The 21919-nt window shown below is 39.3% G+C and overlaps 1 protein-coding gene across 1 annotated transcript in view; it reads left to right on the forward strand.

Moving 5' to 3' along the window:
- ATP8A1 (ATPase phospholipid transporting 8A1) overlaps positions 1 to 21919 on the forward strand; it is a 221199-nt gene that overhangs the window by 114457 nt on the left and 84823 nt on the right. The window contains exons 24-25 of the mRNA XM_021706448.1: positions 4329 to 4467; positions 8981 to 9045. Of these exons, the coding sequence (XP_021562123.1) occupies positions 4329 to 4467; positions 8981 to 9045 (204 nt within the window). The remainder of the gene's footprint in view (positions 1 to 4328; positions 4468 to 8980; positions 9046 to 21919) is intronic.

Raw genomic sequence — 21919 nt, forward strand, 5'->3', positions numbered from 1 at the left:
GACTGAGGCTGTAACCCATTCATGGGAACAGAGTATTCTTCAAGACTGAAAAATAGAGACAAATGTTAAAAGCTGGACAATTGGATAAAGTTCTAACTTCCATTTAGTCACAGTCTTGCTTTCCATTCACTTCCTGTGGGTATGCATTGATTCTTCATGTTTTGTTCCTACCATCATGGCGCCGCTGCACCTCTATTTGACCTTACATCATTTACTCAGCCCCCCCCACCCCGAAGCTATTAACAGAATTAATCAAGGTAAAGCACTCAGCAGCACCTGGTACATTTTTTCTGCTCAGGAAATGCTAGTTGCTTCTTCTTCCTCTCCGCAGTCATAATCTTACTTCATATTGAAATTAATGTTACTCCGTGTTACTGGTATTTATCCACAGTGACTCCCCTGGTCGAATTTTGCTTACCAATATTCCATCTTGATTTGTCTTTAAGGAACTTTCTGCCAAATAATCCATGTTATAATCCAACACCTAAGTTGACATGAGTTTGATGATTACACTTTTCTCATGTAGGAACAAATCTCAAACTTTTAAAAAATATGATATCATCTAAGCATGGACAAAATATTTGCTAATATAGAAATGGATCACTTTGAGACTCTGTTATTTAGCGAATGGGCAGGTATTGGGAAAAGAAAACATAATTTCTGAATCTATCATTATACATTTTACATGACTCTACTTGAAGTTTCTTTAATACATGAAGCTTTTTAACTTCACTGAGGTAGAGATTTTACACTTATATGCTTTTTCAAAAATTCTGCATGCATTAGGAACATCTGAAAAAGAAAATAAGATTATTGAGGGCTTTAGTAGGTGAATAAATATTATTTCATGATTTTTCAGTGATAACTAAATCTATATTATGTCAAAGAGTCATCAACCAGAAACCTTTATAACTTTTGGCATGGTGACATTTTGAAAGTAAAATTAGTGTTTAGGTTTTTTCTTTATAATTCCACAAATGCCATGGGAATTTTATCATGTTTCAACACTTGCTGAATATGTAATTCCCATAGTGCCCATTAGTGGCCATCTGTGTAAGGTAATACATGTTTGGGATGAAATTGATTATGGCCTAAACACTCTTGTGTTATGATCAGGAAAAGCACGCAAAGTTCACATCTTTTTTTCAAATGATCATTATGTAGCTAAAGATATTAATTTCCAGAGGCAGAACAGGCTATCACTCAAGATTCTAATCTCACAATAAATGACACCAGGGTAAAAGGAAGGGCGTCTGGAGCCTTCCACTAAAATTAATAAGTGCTGTTCCCAAAGAGCTCTAAGGATAAAGGGAAAGTGAACAGACTCTTAGAGCAGTGCTTCCTTCATGGGCATCAAAGTAGACCCACTGCAGTTTTACTGAATATTCAGAAATGTCTTATTAGCCTTTTTAGAAATTCCTATTGTCATAGCCACTGAGATACTCCGTGTTAACCTACTTATAACTTTGCTCAGCATACCCACTGGCCCTACGTCTTTGGCCCTTTAAATTATTTTTGCTTGGTTTGAAAAATGTTTCCCTTTTACCTGCGCAAAACCAGATGCTTTTCTTCTTTTGAATATAGTTTCAGCATAATCTCTCTAGTGAAGTCCTCTTATTTTTATGGGTCTGTGGGTGGTAATATTTATCTGTATACTTTCTGAACTCATGTCTCAGAGCTAGAAAATATACAAACATATGTGTTTATATATTTCTAATGAGTGTGTTCCTATCTTGGCTCCCATGTTATCTAGTTACCCAGTTTTATGACATATGTCACAAAAAAGTATGTTTTTTATTTAGAAAATGCTGAAGGCTTGAATTACTGAACTGTCTCCAAGATTGTTAAAGAACCCTCTCTAGCCAGGCATGATAGCTCCCACCTGTAGTTCCAGCTATGTGGAAGGCTGAGACGAAAGGATCACCTGAGCCCAGCAGATCAAGACTGCGGTGACCATGAGCATGACACTGCACACCTAGCCTGGGTGACAGAGTAGACTCCGACCCAACAAAAAAAAAAAAAGCCTGCTCATGCCTTCTGTAGAATATTTAAAATTTGAACACGACTACATCCTGGTTTTCACTGGGATGTGAGCCAGCATGATTTAACTGCAAATAACCTAAAAGTAGCTGAAAGAATTGATACACTCGTTGTCTGAACATTGAAATTCAGCAATTGTGATACTGGCATAGCTGAGGCTGAACTATTCTTCCTTTCTTTCTGGAACTTCTTGATGATAATTATTCATCAGGTCATGATAGATTTCAAATCTGCTTCCTATTAAGGGTAATAAAATAATACTATCTTCTTAAGGAAGGAAATTTGCCTCCTTTTATATATTATATACTAAGAAGTCATGCATCAAGGGTACCTAACAACGCCCATGTTATTCAGAATGTATTGAAAAGAAAAATGGTCTAGATTGCAGCAGTATTTTATAATATTTATATTTTGCCTGTGTTTTGTTTGTCATTGGCTCACTTAGCAAACATAGTGAATGCTGACGCTCAATGCTGTGAAGATATAAAAATGGACAGGACTCAGTCTCCACTTGTGAGCAAACCTACCACACACATGCCTTTAAACAGCTTATCTTAATTGATATGTTAAGGTGTGTGAAGATAAGCAAAGTTCTGTAGAAACACAGCAGAGGGGGAAAATTGTTTTGAGAAGTAAAGGAAAACTTAAAAGGATGAACCACGTTTCACTGGACAAGGCAATGGGGATATATATGTGTGTCTATGAATGGACATACACACTTGTATATACACAGGCAGACACTGTGCACATGAGTGTACAGTTGGTATTAACTCCTTGTTTTTGTCTTTAATGTGGTTGTTATAATTATACCAGTGACAGCCACCTTGGGACACTAAGAGGGGTCAGGAGAATGAGTGGAGGTCTGGTTGAGCTGCCAATCTAATATCCACAACTGCCTACTTTAATACTACTTAAGTGGAGAAAATTTATTTAAGCCATTGCTTGGTGAGCTTTTTCTATTACTTGCAGCCAAAAGCATTCCTAACTAATACAGACATAAATTGCACACATATATACATACATATAAATACTCTTATATGTTTGCCTATGTAGTTAACTGCATTTTCCATGCCTGACCAAAAATTGAGACCAATTTTAGACTCCAATTTTGGTGAAAAATAAGGAAAAGTAGAAAACGTCTTTCTTTGTTATCACCAATTCTGACAGTATCCCCTCAGTGCTTAATTTTCTTTGCATCCATTCTGCCCTGGCCTATATTTTAAATTAAAAAAATAAATGAAGGCAAGAGAGGAGGACATGGCTCTGAAGAAAGATAAATGCTGAAGCGGATCATGTTGTAGGATGGGTAATGGGGAAGACAGGGTGTAGCTTGCAGAGCACTGTTGGGAAGGGTGCACAGCTAGTACCTATGCCTGGTCACATGATAGAAAGAAGAGCTTCAATCTTAGTCCATCACTGTGCATTCCTGTGTGTTTAGGACCAAGAACACCATTACATCATCTATTTGGCAAACCAGGTTTCCCTAACAGCCAAGAGATTGGTCTCTCCCCCTCTATCACCTCCACTTAGGAAGGTGAGAGCAGAAACCATTCTTCTTCATAAAGAGAAGCTTTCCCCAGAGCATATTGGATGTTTGGTCGTACATGCAAGATATCCTCTAATGAGCAAAAGATCTCTAATTTGAGTCTGATCTTCCACTACACAAATGTATAGCAATATGGAAAACGCTCAACCTTTTCCTTCTTACGGAAACTTGCTATCACTTGCTTTGTTGTTCTCTTCCTCGTCCTGTTCAACTGCATCACATATATACATTTCCTGACTGTGCATCAGATGGCAATTTTTTTTGAAAGCTGTATTGAAGGGACTGAAAAACTCCCACAGTGGGAGGGGACCCGAGGGGGTTGCCTGACCATATAATAGTATTAGCATATATCCTCACTTTTTCAAATAGATCAACAAGATGACTTCTTCACTGTGGTAATCTCCCATAGTTTTCATTTTTGTTTGTTGTTTTCTTAGTATATCTCATATGTTTTAGCTAACTTTTGGGTTTACTCCCCTTCTGTATGTGTTTACTTTTAGAATCTATTCATTACCTCAGGGAGGTGTTAGGTAACACAGCTTAAGGGACCCTCAGTCTTATACCTGAAGACTGGGTGAAAGTCAAGGATCTTCAAGAGAGAAAACTCAATGGGCTAGTTGGAGTTTATACCAAAGGTCATAAATTATTATTTAGTCTCTGATTTTAAAACACTTGCAGTGTTTGTTTTTAAAGAATCTACACTGATTTTCTTTTTGAAATTTGTACCACTTATTTTCTCCAGAATCTTCAGCTACTTGGAGCAACGGCCATTGAGGATAAATTGCAAGATCAAGTGCCTGAAACCATAGAAACTCTAATGAAAGCAGACATCAAGATCTGGATCCTCACAGGAGACAAGCAAGAAACTGCCATTAACATTGGTAATTCACCTAATTAGAGTTTTACATCTTGGTGCTTTTTAATAGGTTGAAGATGGATTTTAGGAAAAGTATGCATTTTAAGAAAAAACGGTTTAAAATTGTAATACTCAGTACATACTGAGAACAAAAGATGAATACAAGTCATATCTAACTTTTGTAATTCCAAGAGGTGCTCAAAGTGGTGACCATCAGTGTCCAGACATTTCTGACGATGGCGAACTACTGCAGGACTTATTGCTATGTGAGGCCTCCTTTGTCTTCCCTTGTGCATATCACACATGGGACCACGTGTCTAAAACTTATCACAAACGTATTATTAGGCATGTTGGAGGTTCTGTTGCATACTCATGCCTCCACTGTCATTGTCCTTCCACCACATTCTTGAATTTAAAATACCACTTCAAAATAGTCTTGTGCTTCTCGAAGGAAAACTGTGCTTCCACCATTTTCTTTGTCCTACATGTCACATGGTAACACTAGCATTCATTTGATTAATGCCATCTTTTGAGCGCATGTCATACTGCACATTGCTACTGTCATTCAATTCAGCTTCAAAAAGTCATACATAGATAACATCGCTTAAAATGTGTATACATTTTTTGGCACCCGTGGTATATTTACTTGTGGCTCCACGGCCCCTGTATAATTGCAGTGGTTTTACACACAGCCAGTCTTTATCTCTTGCACCCACACAATGCCCTCTCTCACTTGGGCACTTTTGCTGACTCCACACCCCATCTGTAAGCGGCACATGCAGGTGACATTTCTGCAGTTGTCTGGAGATTGGGTTTACAGTAGACTTGTGTATTGGCAGCTATTTATGCAACCAAAGTTATTTCTGAGATGGGAAGCAAGAAGATTGCCAGTTTGCATTTATCATACAGTTAATTTCAATTTTTTGAAAATAGTTTAGAATAGCTCAGGCTACCATGATAGAATGCCACAGACTGAGTGGCTTAAACAACAGAAATTGGGCCAGGTGTGGTGGCTCATGCCTGTAATCTCAACACTTTGGGAGGCTGAAGTGAGATGATTGCCTGAGCTCAGGAATTTGAGACCAGCCTGGGCAGCATAGCAAAACCTCATCTCTACAAAAAAATCAAAATAAATTAGCTGGGCCTGGTGACATGCACCTGTAGTCCCAGCTACACGAGATGCTGAGGTGGAAGGACTGCCTGAGCCCAGCAGGTCAAGGCTGCAGCAATCCATGATTATGTCACTGCACTCCAGCCTAGTTGACAGAGTGAGACCCAGATTCAAACCGAAAAAAATTTTTTTTAATAAAAATCAACAGAACTTTACTTTCACAAGTTCTGGAAGCTAGAAGTCCAAGAGCAGGGTGCCTGCAGGGTTGGTTTTTGGTGAGGCCCCTCTGCCTGGCTGTCTTCACATGACCTTTCCTGTATACACGTGTGTTCCTGCTGTCTCCTCCTCTTATAAAGACATCAGTCCTATTGTATGAGAGCCCTGTCTTCATTCATTCAGACTGCTGAAATAAAATACCATAAACCACGTGGCTTATAAACAATAGAAATGTCAGACTCACAGTTCTGGGACTGGAAAGTTCAAGGTCACAGCACTGGCAGATTTGGTGTCTGATGAAAGCCTGCTTTCTGGTTCATAGATGGCACCTTCTCACTGTGCCCTCATATGATAGAAGGGGTGAGGCAGTTCTCAGGGGCCTCTTTTCTAAGTGCACTAATCCTATTCATGAAGTCTCTGCCCTGTGACCTAATCACTTTTCAAAGACCCCACCTCCTTCTGGCATCACAGTGGTTATTAGGTTTCAACATATTCAGGGGCATACAGACTGTGAGACTATAGCAGGCCCCACTCATATGACCTCACATAATCCTCATGATGTCCTTTAAGATCGTTTGGGGGTTAGCCCTTCAACATTTAAGTTGGGGGTGGTGGGAGGGCAAAATTCGGTCCATAACAGAGGTCTTTCTGAGAAGAAAGTTTTAATATCTGATGTTAGAAGCCTATAGTGCCAATAATATACCCAAAAAACTTACTGTTTTTCCCAAATTCAGTAATAGTAGGTGGCGCGAGCAGTGTAACCCTGACAGAGATTCATCCTGCCAGTATTAATCATATATATTGCATACAAGATTCCTCCAAGTTGAAGATGCTATTTCAGGGGAGTTCACAGCATGAAACCACATTTTTTAGAAAGTCTTTTTTTTTTTTTTTGAGTTGGAGTCTCACTCTGTCACCCTGACCTGCTGGGCTCCAGCGATCCTTCCGCCTCAGCCTTCCAAGTAGCTGGAACTACAGGCGCGCGCTACCACGAACCCCCGGGCTCAAGGCAATCCACTCACCTCAGCCTCCTAAAGTGCCAGATTACAGGCTGAGCCACTGAGCCCGGCTAGAAAGTCATTTTTAAGGAACTTTATTTTTAAAATTTAGCTAACGTTTCTTTGAGCAGTCAGCCTAAAGCAAATGTAAAACTCTGCTTCAAATTTTAGTAAACTGATGTTATTAATAGAAAGTTAATTTTTATTATTTTTTTAAACTAGCTAGTAGAACTTTACATCTGAAAGCCACACAAGTTGTTTGTTTTGATTATAAAAATTATCACTGATGTCAGAGACAAAATGGAAAGAAGATATATGAGAAAGGAATGATGGTGAAATACAGAATGCATTAGAATTGGGAGACTTGACAGAAATATGGGAAAACAAGATTTCAAACAGAAGGAGAATTGTGGCAATAAAGAGTGATATGTGAGGCAGCTGAGTACAAATCATTTGGGATATGTAGCCATTATGAATGTTCCTAAAGAAAAAGAAAATGGTGATAGTTTCTGGTTACATCTCACTTTGAGAATCTTGGGCTATGACTATTCTTAGAAAAAGGTAGGTAAGATTTATTCAGCAAATGGTTACAGTGTCCCCAGTCCCAGGTACCAGTTAAGTGCAAGAAACAGAGCAGGGAATAAAAGAAGCCAGAACCTCTGCCCTTGTGGAGCTCAGATACCAGTCTGAGAAACAGACAATAAAGTAAATTAGAAAAGTGCATAGCGTATCAGATGGCAATGATTGCTATTAAGAAAAATAAAATGGGAGAGAGATACAGGACTTTGCACAGGGGGACTCAGTTTAAAATGGAAATCAGGAAGAACTTATTACGAAGGTGGCATTTGAGGAATGTCCTTAAAGAGATGGAGCTCGTCATGTGATGCGTAGGGAAAAGTTGTCTGTGACAGAAAGAGTACAGATGCAGGGTGAGGGGATAGCAGGAGAAGCCATCGACCATGTAGCAGAACCCAGGGTGAATGGGGCCTCCCTGTTGTTTGAACTGGCGTTTACTCCAAGTAAACAGGAAAATCATTGGATGACTCTCAGCCGAGGAGAAACATGTCTGACTTGCGGCTGAAAACAGTTACTCTGGCTGCAAGGCTGAGAGTGGGCTTGAGGGAAAGTAAAGGCAGAAGTGGGGAGACTGTGAGGAGGCTCTTGCGTTAATCCGGGAAAGCGTGATGACTTGGAGCCAGGTGGTAAAGGGGCAGGTGATGAGAAGTAGGTGGGTTCTCGGTGTGTTTTAAAGGTGGACCCAACAGGATTGACTGAAAGATCAGACGTAGCCCGTGGAAAAAGAAAGGAACCAAAAGTAACGCCAAGGTTTTAGGCCTTAGCACTGTGATGGATGGAGTTGCCATTAACCAAAACAAGAAAGACTGAGGGAAGAGCAGGTTCTCTGAGGGGACAGTGAGGAGTCTTGTGTTTGGATAGGCTGAGTTTGGGGTGCTAGAGATGCCTGCTTACCACCTAAGTGTCTGCTGTTAGGTAGGCACTTGGATATGAGAGGCCGGGCTTTCAGGAAGCAGGTCTGAGCGGGAGGCATGGGTTTCAGAGTGGTCAGCATTTACAAAAGGAGTGAGAATAGACAGTGTCATTTTTAAGTTGATGGCATATTTTTTAACGTGAGACCAGTCACCAGAGTCGCTTGTTTTTCTCCAGTTATATACAGCTGTAGCGAACAGGTGCAGAGTAAGCAAAGTTGGGCTCAGCAGAGGGCTGGTTTTGCCCTGCTTGCGGTAAGTACAACAAAGCAAGAGAAGACAGGACAGGAAAGGAGGTTATGGCCCTCCTGGGAATGGAAATGGAGTGGGACTATTGGATTCAGGAGGCATCATGCTCCCTCCCACCCCTTCCTCTCGAGGTCATCACTGGCCCATCTTTTGCTCTTCACATTGGTCATTATGAAGAGTTTTTCCCTGTATATTTGTCCACTTTCAGGACTTTGAGAATCCTCAACACATTCTCTTTCCGTTTTTTTAATCAAGGCAGTCTTACCAGGCCAGGTGTCTTTGTAGCGTACCCCTCCCATAACAAACAAGAGAGTTTCATTTTTAACTTCCTATAAACCTGGAAAACACTCAACTGCCATCCCTAGCTACTAATAAGATCATCCTTAGAAGTTTTGATAGTACATACTGTTCCTTTAACATCATCATGTCTTCTCCCTGGAGAAATTATATCAACTGATTTACTCTGTTTGGACATAGGACACTCCTGCAAACTCTTGAAGAGGAACATGGGAATGATTGTTATAAATGAAGGCTCTCTTGATGTAAGTAAAATCATGTTTCTAAAAAACTCCTTAAATAACTTGTTCATTTATAGTATTTTATTTTATATTCAGAGAGCTGTGAAAATATTTTATCTTCCTGAGAACCTAAGATACCGTATCACTATTGTTCTGCTTTAACTTAATGCTCACTGTTCTGAATCACTTTGATGTAAATTGATTCAAGCCTTGCATCTGTGACAGCTGAAAGAAATTGCTAAATGATTGCTTCATGTTGTGAGACAGAAGCTGCTTTACAAAAGCATTGTGTCAGGAGGTTACTGAGTGGCTGCAACTTTCCTAGTAGGACAGATTTTAGTTTTTTATGTCCTAACTTATGGGATGACATATATGTTCCTAAGATGTCTGCTTTTCATGGCTGTGATCACTCAGTGTTATATTTGGGAGAAGAAAGATTTGTTAGGAAGACAGTGTAAAATAGAAGTGAGCAAAATATTGTGTAGGTCAAATGACCTGTAAATATTTTAAAGTAAAGTAAAATATTTGTAATTTGAGGTGGAAGACAGAGCAGGAGAGGTGATTATACAAAGAGCAGAGCAGAGAAAATCTGATAATTAGGGAGGTTGGTGAAGCTGAGAGGCCAGCTACGTGGAAGGGACGATATTCATGCCTTTGTCAATAACATGGGTTGCATGTGGTGTGTGGTTTTTCTTACACTTGATGGAAATCCAAGGTACAACCTGTGAAACAGAAGCAAAAGCAGGACAAACCAGGCTTTATTTTATATGGGATCTTTTTTGTGTGAATTTTGGCTTTTGCCTTATGTAGTGTTTGATATCATTGTTTCTTTTGTTTTATTCTTTGCCATCATTTTTCTCTAATTTTGGATAAACATGTTCTTTAGGTGTTTTAAGTATCCATCCATGAGAACGGTAATCTCAAAAGAAAAGGAAATTGAAAAACCAAAAAAATTCAATTTTGTGTTATATCCGTGTATTGTTAAGACTGATGTTTTATTTTGAGATTTTAAGGTGGTGACTCAAAATGGATGAACACCTCAAATGTGCTGCACTATCTCCTTTTTCTGGCACAAACTCAGAGTAGAATCTCAGGCTGAACTCTCAATTTCAATGAAGCAGGGCCTGTGGCTGTATGTCCTGGGCACCATGTTCTCTTGGTGCCAGCAAATCGTCTGGCACGTATTACACACCTATAGATACAAGGCAGTTCCAAAAAAAAGGGAATTTATGTATAAAAAGTTATGTATGTATCCTTACATGGCTTAAACTTAAGTCACCTTCAAACTACTCTCTTTCTGATGCAATACACCCATCGAGATGCTTTTTCCACTGCTCAAAATGGTTTCTTTACTCGTCAGTTTTGATGCCTTTTAGTGCTTCTGCTGCTTTCTGTTTCATCTGTTCTACCTTGGCAAAATGTTTCCCTTTGAGGACTTTTTTTAATCCGGGGAGACAAAAAAAAAAAAAAGTTGCACGGAGTGAAATCGGGTGAATGGGAGGGTGGGACACGGGGGTCATGCCATTTTCAGTCACAAACTGCTGAATGCCCAACACACTGTGGGCAGGTGCACTCATAAATCACCCATTATGAAATGGGCAAAATGCATTGAAAGAATCTCTAAAAACAAGTTTACTGAAGCCAAATGCAGCCTCTCACAACAACGCCAGCTGGTCCACTGATACCGATGGGTTCCTAGAACACTTACTTAGCGGGGGAACCTGTGCTACAAGGGGCCCACCCTCCAAAAGATAATTCCAGATTTTTTGAGGTTCCCCTTTGTATTTGGGAAGCAAGTCACTGAGTAATTTTTAAAGGCTTCCCCTTTCTTTAAACGTTGTGTATCACTTTTAAATTTGGAAGTAATCGATCATATCTGATATTTAAAAGTGGTTAAAAATCTCCTTAGTATTCAAGTGGCCATTTGGTGATCACAGACAAACACTAGGGCTGGATAGATTAACACTCATTTGTCCAGCTCCAAGCTGCAGAGGAGTCTAACATCGCTGTCTGGGGAAGGGTTTTCTCCCAGGAAGTTAAGTGGTGACTTTACAAATCTGACTGTTTAGGGTCCGACCTGTTGGGGTGCACTCATCTGCTCCCCAGCAGGAAAGGAAGCCTCACTTTGCATAACTCCTTCCCATCATGTGTCATAAAATCCATGACTGAGATGTCAAGGAAATCATTCGATGTGCTAGAATGCCTGCAGGTATGTCATGATTTATTCTTTTCACTGCCGTGAAGAAGAAAAGCATCCAGTCTCTGTTCAAATTGCACCGAGCTCTAATGAGAAGATATAGGATTCTCATTCTATCAGCACAAGGAATAATTAACATTTAAGTAATAAACTTAGAAACAAAATGTCTTGAAAGATAAATGGCGAGTGTGTGTTTTGTCAAGTGACGGTGTTAATAAGTGTACTCAAATTCTGTGAAATTGCACAGTTAAGGGCACAGTTCTGCCCCAGTTTGACTATGGGGACCTTGGCAGATTAAAATCAGCTTCTCTGAGTCAGCTTTCCTGTCTGTAAAGAAAGGAGAATATTACTTTTGTCATGATCGGTACAGTTAGCACAGTGCATGGCACGTGTAAAAAGGACGTGTTGTAAAATTTTGTAGAAAGAATATTATTTCAGTGCCTTGTAAGCTGTTTGCATAATGATCATTTTCGTTATGAAAGATGTATTATGTCTCCATCATTTAAGTTTTTTCTAAATGTAGCAAGTTATAACTATAGGTCTTTTTTTTACATAGGTAATATATGTTGAATCTTTTTCTGTTCAAATTTTCTAGCAAAATAGTTTTCTTAATATTGTTAAATATTTAAAAACCTGAATCTCCTTTTTTTTATGTTGAACTTTTTAAAAGTATCATACTTGAGGCTTTTTTTTTTTTTTTGGAGTTAAGGTCTCACTGTGTCATCCAGGCTGGAGTGCAGTGACATGATCACAGCTCACTGCAGACTCGACCTCCTGGGCTCAGGCAATCCTCCTGCCTCAGCCTCCCAAGTCGATGGGACTACAAGTACACACCACCACACCTGGCTACTCTTTTTAAAATTTTTTTGTAGAGACATGATCTCACTTTGTTGCCCAGACTGGTGTCGAACTCCTGATATCAAGCTTCAGCTTCCCAAAGTGCTAGGATTACAAGCATGAGACACCACACCTGGCATGGCTCTTAAAATTTTTTTTTAACTACTTTTTTTTTTTGAGTTGGTATCTCATTCTGTCATCCAGTTTGAAGTACAGTGGCATGATTATGGTTTACCACAGCCGCAACCTCCTTGGCTCAGGTGATCCTCCCACCTCAGCCTCCCAAGTTGCTGGCACTAGAGGTGTGCATCAACACACCTGGCTCTGTGTGTGTGTGTGTGTGTGTGTGTGTGTGTGTGTGTGTGTGTAGAGATGAGGTCTTACTATGTTGCCAAGCAATCCTCCCACTGCAGACTCCCCAAGTACTGGGATTACAGGTGTGAGCCACCATGCTTAGCCTCCTTTTTTTTTTTTTTTTTTTTTAGTTAGGGTCTCACTCTGTCACCATCACAGCTCACGCAGACTTGACCTCCTGGACTCAAAGTGATCCTTCCACCTCAGCCTCCCGAGTAGCTGGGACTACAAGCATACATCACTACACCCGGCTAATTTTTATACTTGTCAAGACAAGTCCTCACTGTGTTGCCTGGGATGGTTTCTAACTTCTGGGCTCAAGCAGTCCTCTCTCCTCAGCCCCCAAAAGTGCTGGGATTACAGTCAATGCGCCATGGCACCCAGCCACTAAAATTTCAAATAGAAAATCCTTTCTCCTAATGATTATAGTAATGAAAACCTTTGTCTTCCCGTTATCTAGATCATCACCCAAAAAATGCCATTGAGCTTTCTAATTTTTTCTTTTTGAGTTTTCAGAATGATCAACCTTCTTGAAAAAAAATTGCTCTTCAATGTTTTTTAATATCTTTAAATAAACACATAAAACCAAACTACAGTTGAAAATACATAGAAACATAATGAAACATCTACAGACCTCTTGGAAACCTGACCTCTTATTCCCAGCTCCTTTATGGCAAGGGCAGTGCCTGCTGCTGGTCTGTTACCCACCAGACTCTTATAAAATATTGTCAGCGTCAACCAAATTTCGTAATTGTAATTTTTTAAAATTAGGATTAAGAATTTCATGGATAATTATAATTAGACATCATCTAAAGTTGATCAAATCCTACTGGGTATTTGTAGTAATAGATAATAAATAATTAGATAATTTGTCTAAATTTTTTATCACACTATTTTGAACCACTCTGTGATGAATTCTGACTGTGCTCTTGACTGGAGACATTTCCTTAGCATTTGCAAACGCAAGGATTCACAACACTGGTTTGAAGGATAATATATTTTGCTGCTTCTCCAACTCCACAGCAGCCCAGGAAATAACCCACAAGCTTCTCGGAAACTGCTCCTATGTAATAATGACCTAGATCCAAGAGGACCTTTTTGCATCTCTTATTTTGTCATAAGTATTTTGTTCAAAATATATCCATTAACACTGGAAACACCTGAAATATGAGCTAAGAAACAGAAAATCTCATACTGTGACCTGTCTTTAACTCCCAGATTCTGATTAATGTCTTTCAAAATATGCTAAAACAGTTCTGGAAGGATTGGGTTTATGTGGTTTTAAGAAGTGTGATTGTAGTATTATTCAAACTTCTCATAGCAGACCAATTATGTGAATCTCTGAAAATACAGGCAACGTAAGATATTATTTTTTCAAGTTGAACGTAGTGCATCTGCCTGTGGTCTCAGCTACTCAGGAGTCTGAGGCAGGAGAATCCCATGAGCTCAGGAATCCAGGACCAGCCTGGGCAATATAATAAAACCTTGTCTCTCAAAAATTGTTTTTAAAAAAAGTTCTTATATAACTTGTAGCAAAGATGTTTAACATGGGAAATTCACTAAAGGACTACAGGAGCACTAAAATAGCAGTAATTTTAAATGTGTATATATATATTATTTTTTATGTATATATATATTTTTTATATATATATAATATATATATTATTTCCTTCATGGTAGTAAAATTTTTGGAGACTTGTTTTACTGAGAAAGCTCAGGCTTTCACCACTATTGCATCTAAATCCAAAGCAGGCAGGAGGGGCCGTAACTTCTTAAGCCACTAACTGTGTGACTTAAAGAAGCAGATGCCTTATAGGTGTCAACACTATGTTTTTTCAGTCTCTTGTGATATACCCTTCACCTTGGCCCTCTCCTCTTTGCGGTGTCTCTTTCATGTGAGGAGTTGTGAGATCCGTCGCCAGAGGCAGAGCTCCCTCTTAAACCCATTCATTCTTCCTGTTTTTCCTTCTCCTTTCTTCTGCCTGTCTCTTCTAAGAAACAGAAAAAAGAGCAGAGAGGGAATATATTCACTATACATTTATTGACTCTATGGGCACGATGTTTGGAGAAATAGCTTTCCTACCCTCCAAGTTAAAGGTTCCCAGTGTTCCCAAGTTTAGCTCCTAAGAAATCCCACCCACCTCTACTGGTCTGGGCAGCTTTTCTAGATTGTGGACTGTGGTTGACATCCACATTCAGCCTAATCTCGAACCACCATCTGAGGTGTGGAAAGCAGTGTTTGGATCCCAAGGAAAATGCAACTTTCTGACTTTCTGCAAGAAGAGAGCTCTACTTCCTCCATGGAATTCTGTGCCCTGCTGTTTGAGTCATAACAAAAACAACCACGTACATTTATCAAGTGCTTAGTCTTTTGTACCAGATACTGGACTAAGGACATTACAGGGACAATCACATTTACACTGGAAAATATCAACAGGCACATGTTATGCCCATTTTACAGATAAGGAATCTAGGAAAGGTTACTTAAGAAACCCAGATAACTGAGTGATAGGGATATGTCTAAGTCATTGGATTTCCAGAGTGTAAGAAGCAAATAGGTTTCCTTGCCCCATTTGTAAAACAAGAATAATGAAACTATCCATCTAGGGACAGGGTTGTGAGGATTAAACAAAACAATACCTTAAATACTTATAACCAATACCAAAACCCTTTATGGAATTGCTGATTTTCTTCTAACTGAATTTGACATTCTAACACCATGTAAGTTTTGACTATAACTTATAGGACATTCAGGACGTAAGTGCCAAAGTTGTCAGCTGTGCCCTTTTAAGTTCAACTTACATGTATCATGTGGACAAACCTCACTGTTTTGGGAACCAGCCACTGTACTAGTTATAAGTATTTAAGGTATTGTTGGTTATACTGGGCATGGTCATGGTCATCATTATTATTATGATTTCTTTAGCAGTATTATTTCTGGAGAATCAGAGTTCTTCATTGCCTGCTGCTGTAACAGATGACTTTGAACAGCCGCCCTGGTCTTAAATTCCTTCAAGTTCTCTGCCGAATTAGAGAATGTGACCCCAAACCAGCCGTAGCTTTGATTATAGATACCTATGTTTTTCTTCACCTACATATTTTACAGAAAATGAATTGCCAGCCACATTGGATATTAAGTTAACAAGCATTTGAATATATATTTTTCAACACCATGGTAAGAGAAAACCCTTTATGGAATTGCTGATTTTCTTCTAGCTGAATTTGACATTCTAACACCATGTAAGTTTTGACTATAACTTATAGGACATTCAGGACATAAGTGCCAAAGTTGTCAGCTGTGCCCTTTTAAGCTCAACTTACATGTATTATGTGGACAAACCTCACTGTTTTGGGAACCAGCCACTGTTGAATGGCTTCTGAAAGAAGTCCAGAGTAAGCAAGGTATTGACTTGATTCCAGAAAAGAAGGGGGAGAAAAGAGAACTGGGGCCACTTCAGGTTTTGTTTTGATATGTCCCAGGAGTCTAATACAATCCATTTTGTACTGCCTTGAAAAGTGTGGAGGCAGGTTTTAAACCACACTTTTTCCTCTCCTGCCCGTGTTGCCGCTTCAGGCCTGTGAAATTTCTTTTACCATTAGCAAAGCTGTCTCAGCTTCTTGGCTTGAAACCTTAAGATCTTAGTTTAACTTTGAAGGTGTTAACATATCCCTATCAGAAGCAAAGATACTTTTTCATAATGTCCTAATGTAGGAAGATTGTTCAAATCCTGTCTGGCACACCACTGACTCTAAGTAGCTCTCGGTGAGAAAAGCCAACTTCATTACATCTGAAAGAGATGGGTTAGCAGAAAATGTAAACACGACCAAAAAATGAAAATAACATCTGAACAAATCATCTGTTCTCCTTTCCTCTGATTTAAGACAGAGTCTCCTGTGAGTATGTGGTTGAAAAGTTCCATCAAACCCATTTGTTTGACCTTGTAGAATTAAATGGATCCCTTTTTCTAAGAACAAAAAGTGAGCCTGGCGTGTGTGCTGAACCCCAAGTGAAGTGATTCACAAATGTACAGTGTTTGTATTTCAATAAATTCTTCCTCCCCTCAACCCTGAGGATTCTTTACCTTATTTTTGGTTGAATGCCTGCACTCTTCCAAGAGCTCCCTGCAACCTAGAATTACAGATGAACGCTTTCTTGCCAGTCTGTGCCCTCTTTGGTCTCCCCATGAACCTGTCTGACATTTCTGGGGCAGCAAGCCATGCCTGTACCTTCTCTGCCTCTCTGTCACCCACACCTTTTGATGAGTCAGCACATCATAAAGATGACCATTTAGGGGACACTTACCACATGCTGGGTGTCTTCTGCTCCATAGGGCTCAATTCCAGATACAGATTGAGTTTACATGCTAGCGAGTGCAGGACCCTAAAATCTTGGGACCTTAAGTCCCAAGCTGTTTTTTTGTTTGTTTGATTGGTTTTGTTTCTAAATAGCCCTATCTTCTCCAGTGGTAAGAGTGACTTATTTGTAGAACGTAGCATCTGGCAACAATCCCCCAAATTTACTAACTTGTTTTATTAACCTTCTTCCCCTATATCATCCATTTCCCATTTTCCTAACTCCTTTGCCACCCACCGCCAGGACCACAAGGCATCTGAAAGAGGGATGCCCTTCTGGAAAGGGGCAGTATTTAGGAAGCTTGCACTTGTGAAATTCAGGAAAGACCCCATATTTAGCTTTGCTAGCACAGCGATTGTATATAAGGTATTACTGAACATATATAAAATGATGGAAATGATGAGCATTTGGGGATTTGCACTGAGAAAATATGGCAGATAATGATTCTTCTGAATTCCTGCATTAATTCATTTAAGTCATTAAGAAAATGGGCCCAACCTTAACTTTCTCTGTGGTTCTGGGTGACAGTTTCTCACAGACCCTGGTTGCTCCCTTCTCCAAACCATTGATTTGTAATTTGCTTATTTTCAGAAAACTGGTTATATATTCTGAGCAGCCTCCTCCTAGCTGAATTGAAGGCACTGCAAGAGACTGGCTGTCTGCCGACCCAGTTCCTCCCAGAATGCCTCCTTCTGCATTTGAATCACAGTCTCCACTGGAGAATACTTAATACCAAGCTCAAAATAAGTGTTTAGAAGTCTTTCAGTGGTGGTTTAAAATAATTACAACGAGGGCTTTGGTAAATCCTATATCCACAAAACTATTTAAATTACATAATGATATCCCCAGCTCACTCTTCCTTCCTTTCCCTGGATTTGCCTTTTTTGGGTTCATGCCCCCACCCTAGTGCTGAAACATAGACTGGACATAGATTGGGCACTTTTCTAGATGCCTCACCAGGAGTTATTTGCCTGATGGAACCTATCATAACCCCAAATCCCAAACCTCTGTTGATGGTCCAAGAGCAATTTACCCAGCACTGCAGCTTCCTCTTGTTACCCACTTCCATTTTGTGACCCTTAACCTTTTTCAGATGACATGGCCCATCTGGGAGATTGGGCCATTTCCTCAATTACAGTGTTTTCTATGTGCTCCTGCCCTGGAAAACCCAGATCTGTGTATCAGCAGAGCGTGCTTTTTTTTTGGTCTCTTTCTCTCCATTATCTTTAGCAGTATATATTGATTAACTGCTTTCACTCAGCTGCCTTCCACTAAGCTGCTCAGGAGGACTTCTGTGACCATATGTTTTTAATGACTTCACCTTCTGTCTGCCCCTACCCATTTTGGAAAAAAATCACTTAATATTGGGTTGGTTCTCTACACATGTGTTTTTAAACATCATGTGCTAGCATAGGCTAGGAGTTTACAAACATACAAACACCAATGCTTTTCAGATCAATAATCACATCAAATAATTTTATAAAATAAATTTTAATTTTATAATGTGAAAAAATTAATTTCATAATGTCAGGGAGTTGAGGGGGATGGGAATGAACTATGTCCAAGAGAGCTAGTGATTTGGGCCGGGATGAATACTAAATGGACCTGTTGTGCATAAATGTAGTTTCTCTCTACTCCCAGACATACGTTCTTTGACTACCGCCTGCAGTAGCTGGAGGAGTTGTTGATATATGTGTTGCGTAGGAGTGGATGGAATGTCCAGTGTTCCATGGAATCAATAACACATTGTAGGAAGCTAAGTACTACCCAATGGTTTATCCATGTGTTATTATGGGAGTCATAACTCACTCTTTAAGAACGTGCTAACATTGTCCATACTTGATATGGTCATAATGTATTATTAAGAATGTTCTTGGAATGTTCTGTTAATTCGTAATTTCAAAGTGTGAACATTTGGAGAGCGTAAAAGCAGACAGAGAATGAAACATTATTTGACCATAAATTTGTAAATACCTCATGTCTTAAATGATGATGAGGTGGAGCTGCAAACCACCAAAACAGCTAATAAAATATGTTAGCTTAAGAGTCATACACACACACATACACGTGTATGTATATATATCCTCTTACTTGACATTTTAACTTAGAGTATGTTTTAAAAAGTAGATCCTTGGCAAACTAAAGTAAGGGTCCCCCTCGTCCGACAGTAAGCATTTATTTCTCTGCTTTAAGGCAATCGATGTCTAAGAATTAACTTCATGGTGTTATATCAAAAAATATGTTACCAAGACAAGGTCCTGTGTGTTTTCTTTATAATTAATGTTTTTAAACCAAATATATATGTGAGGTCAACTATGCCAAAAAAAAATACAAATAGTAAAAGAGAAATGCCACATCAGTTTGTAACTTTTGAAGTATTTTCAGCTTAAGGATTATATCAGGTGGGAGACAAATTAAGAGATAAAGGAAAAACAATGGTGAATTATACTGTATAAATATTTGTCCTCCCACTGTGTACCAAGAGCTGTGTGTTACATAAGAAGAGATAACACTATCTTTCCTAGAACTGAGGTAAAGACGGGCTTCCAGATCTTTGTTATTTAATAGAAGTAGCTGGTAGAGTTGCATATTAACAGTCAGAAGGTAGATTTGAAATAAAATTGCCAACAAATGATTTCATAAGAAAACTTAAAATCATCCCAGTATTGTGCCACCTAGATTACATGGCTCTTGTGCAGTGCCTGACAGTTTGCAGGTCTCTCCTGGTCATGTGTTAGTACTTCTGTGATACCCTAGATCTGAGGAAGGGAAAGTCTTTCTTGGATATCAACTCTGCCCCAAGCTCTGGGCAGGCAGTTTGCTCACAAGGAGTTAGCACATGTGATCACTACAGTCACTCTATAAAATAAATACTAGCCCAGTTCTGTCAGGAAAGTTAGCCAGTAAATGACAGAGTAAGGACTTAGCTCAACCCTTTCTAATACCACACTGTTGCCTTCTGGAGTTGGTCAAATGAAAAAAAGATCAATAACATCATGAAGAGGCAGGTGGGAAAATGTGTATGCCTGGAAGAGACTTTATCAATAGGCCATGAAATGAATGTCCCCGTAATACTGTTTCATATAATGTGTATGATTCTTTCTAGAACTCTGAGCCTGTGTCGATACCTGACCCAAAATGGTTTTGGAGCTCATCGTGTATTAAGTTAGTGGTTGAAACTATTCCTTATTTCTTCTTTAATTGTTGCCTTTCATTAGGGATTTTTTTTTTCAAAATATAGTATTTAATTTTTCCTTTCCAAGGAGGGTAAAATGTTTGATTAGCATATCTTGATTGTGTTCTCTACATCCACAGGAAGTTAAGAGAAACCTAGAGTTCTGAGCTGTAGGCTTTTACTTTGGCTTCTGGAATTTAGTTTCTTACAATGTGGCACTGTTCTTTTGTTCAGACGTTATTGGCATCTGAAAGCCTTGTGAACACCCTCACGGCTAGCCTCGACTTTCCTGTGTCCCATTTTATATGGCTGCACATTTGTGTGTCATGTGCAGATGACTGCTTTCTCCACACGGATTGGTCATGTGTGCAGATTTGCTGACAAGCTTTGAAGAGTGTGTTAACAGTGGCTCAGCCTCCAGCCAGGTATCTGGTGCCTTCAGCCAGGTATCTGGTGCCTTCAGCCAGGTATCTGGTGTCAGTAGAGTCGCCATCTTTGTTCAGCACAATTTCTGCAGGTGTTTTGTGATGTCCTGTCGCATTTTATACTTCCTAAAGAAAGGAAGTGAAAACAGAAACCTGTGTTGCTGATACTACAGTAGGTAGTACAGATTTCAAAAACTTAGGTCCATTGTGACAAAAGTAAAAGTCGTGTATCTCTCAAAAGTGATCAGCATTAGTCCTGATTGTGTGGACATTCGCTTAACTGGTGGTGAACTCAGGAAAAGAACAAATCGAACAACAAAATCATCTCAGTTGATTCTGGATGCAATAACAAAAATATCATACACACACACATACACACACACCATATTTATATACATATGTGAGTATATATATAATACCATATATGTATAAATTAGCATATATATATATATATGTATATATATATATATATATACACACACATACACACACACACATTTTTTTTGAGACAAGCTCTTGCTATGTTGCCTAGGCTGCTATAAAACTCTGGGGTTCTAACAATCCTCCTGCCTTGGCCTCCCAAAGTGCTAGGATTACAGGTGTGAACCACTGCACCCAGCCCAGAATATCTTTAATAAGAGGTCTGATTCCATTTACAAGGTCTACTCTCATGATCTACTCACTTCCCAAAGGCCCCCACCTCCTAATGCCATCACAATAGGGTTAGAATTTCAACATATAAATTGGGGGAGACACAAATATTCATTCCATAACAGAAGTATATTGTTAAATGCTGTGTTTCGAAGTCAAAGTGTAATTCAGAATTTTGAGATATTATTTTCCGTTCTGGAAATAGAACCCTCCTCATAGCATAAGTTTATCATCTGGCCTGTACACACTTAATGGATTTTTAAGAATCAGTGTACATGCCAGGTACTGTTTGCATTTGGACCCAAACACCAAAATATGTTTTCAATAAATAAGTGTAGGTAGGCTTTTTTCCTCTAGCTTTTTGTCTGAGGTCATCCTTGCTGATTGATGCCCTCTGAGATATGTTTGAGAGATCGCATGGTATTTACTATCACTGCACATAAATAACTGCGGCCCCAGAATGAGGTGTAGAAGCCACCATTGTCAAGTGTTTTGTGTTGGACTGTTTAGCCATAATCTTCACTTAGTCTCTGCTCTGTGGATCCTTGGCTAAAAGGTCTTCTAGGAGAATGCTAGCGGCTTTTCTTTTCCCTTCCTTGGGGATATTCCCACATTCTCTGCTAGGGTGTTCCCTGGATGTGTTCCTAAGTAATACTGTCTTTCCTGTAAACCTCTGAAAGGAATCAGGAAAAAAACAGGAAGGCTAGAAGCTGAAAGGGGCCATTTGTCTGCAGGTGCTTTCTGCAACATTACATTTTGGGTCATCAAAAACATAGTTCTTAGGTGGCCTAACATGTTCTTTGCACATCTGGCCTGTGGGCTCTTTAGACTGTTCCAAATAGAGTTTTGCCAAAATGAAAATGACAACTCGCGTGCTATGATACTTTCCTAACAAATCAGGGCTT

This window comes from Carlito syrichta, unplaced genomic scaffold (genome assembly GCF_000164805.1).
Source record: "Carlito syrichta isolate Samal-C Ts95f unplaced genomic scaffold, Tarsius_syrichta-2.0.1 Scaffold315593, whole genome shotgun sequence".
NCBI lineage: Eukaryota > Metazoa > Chordata > Mammalia > Primates > Tarsiidae > Carlito > Carlito syrichta.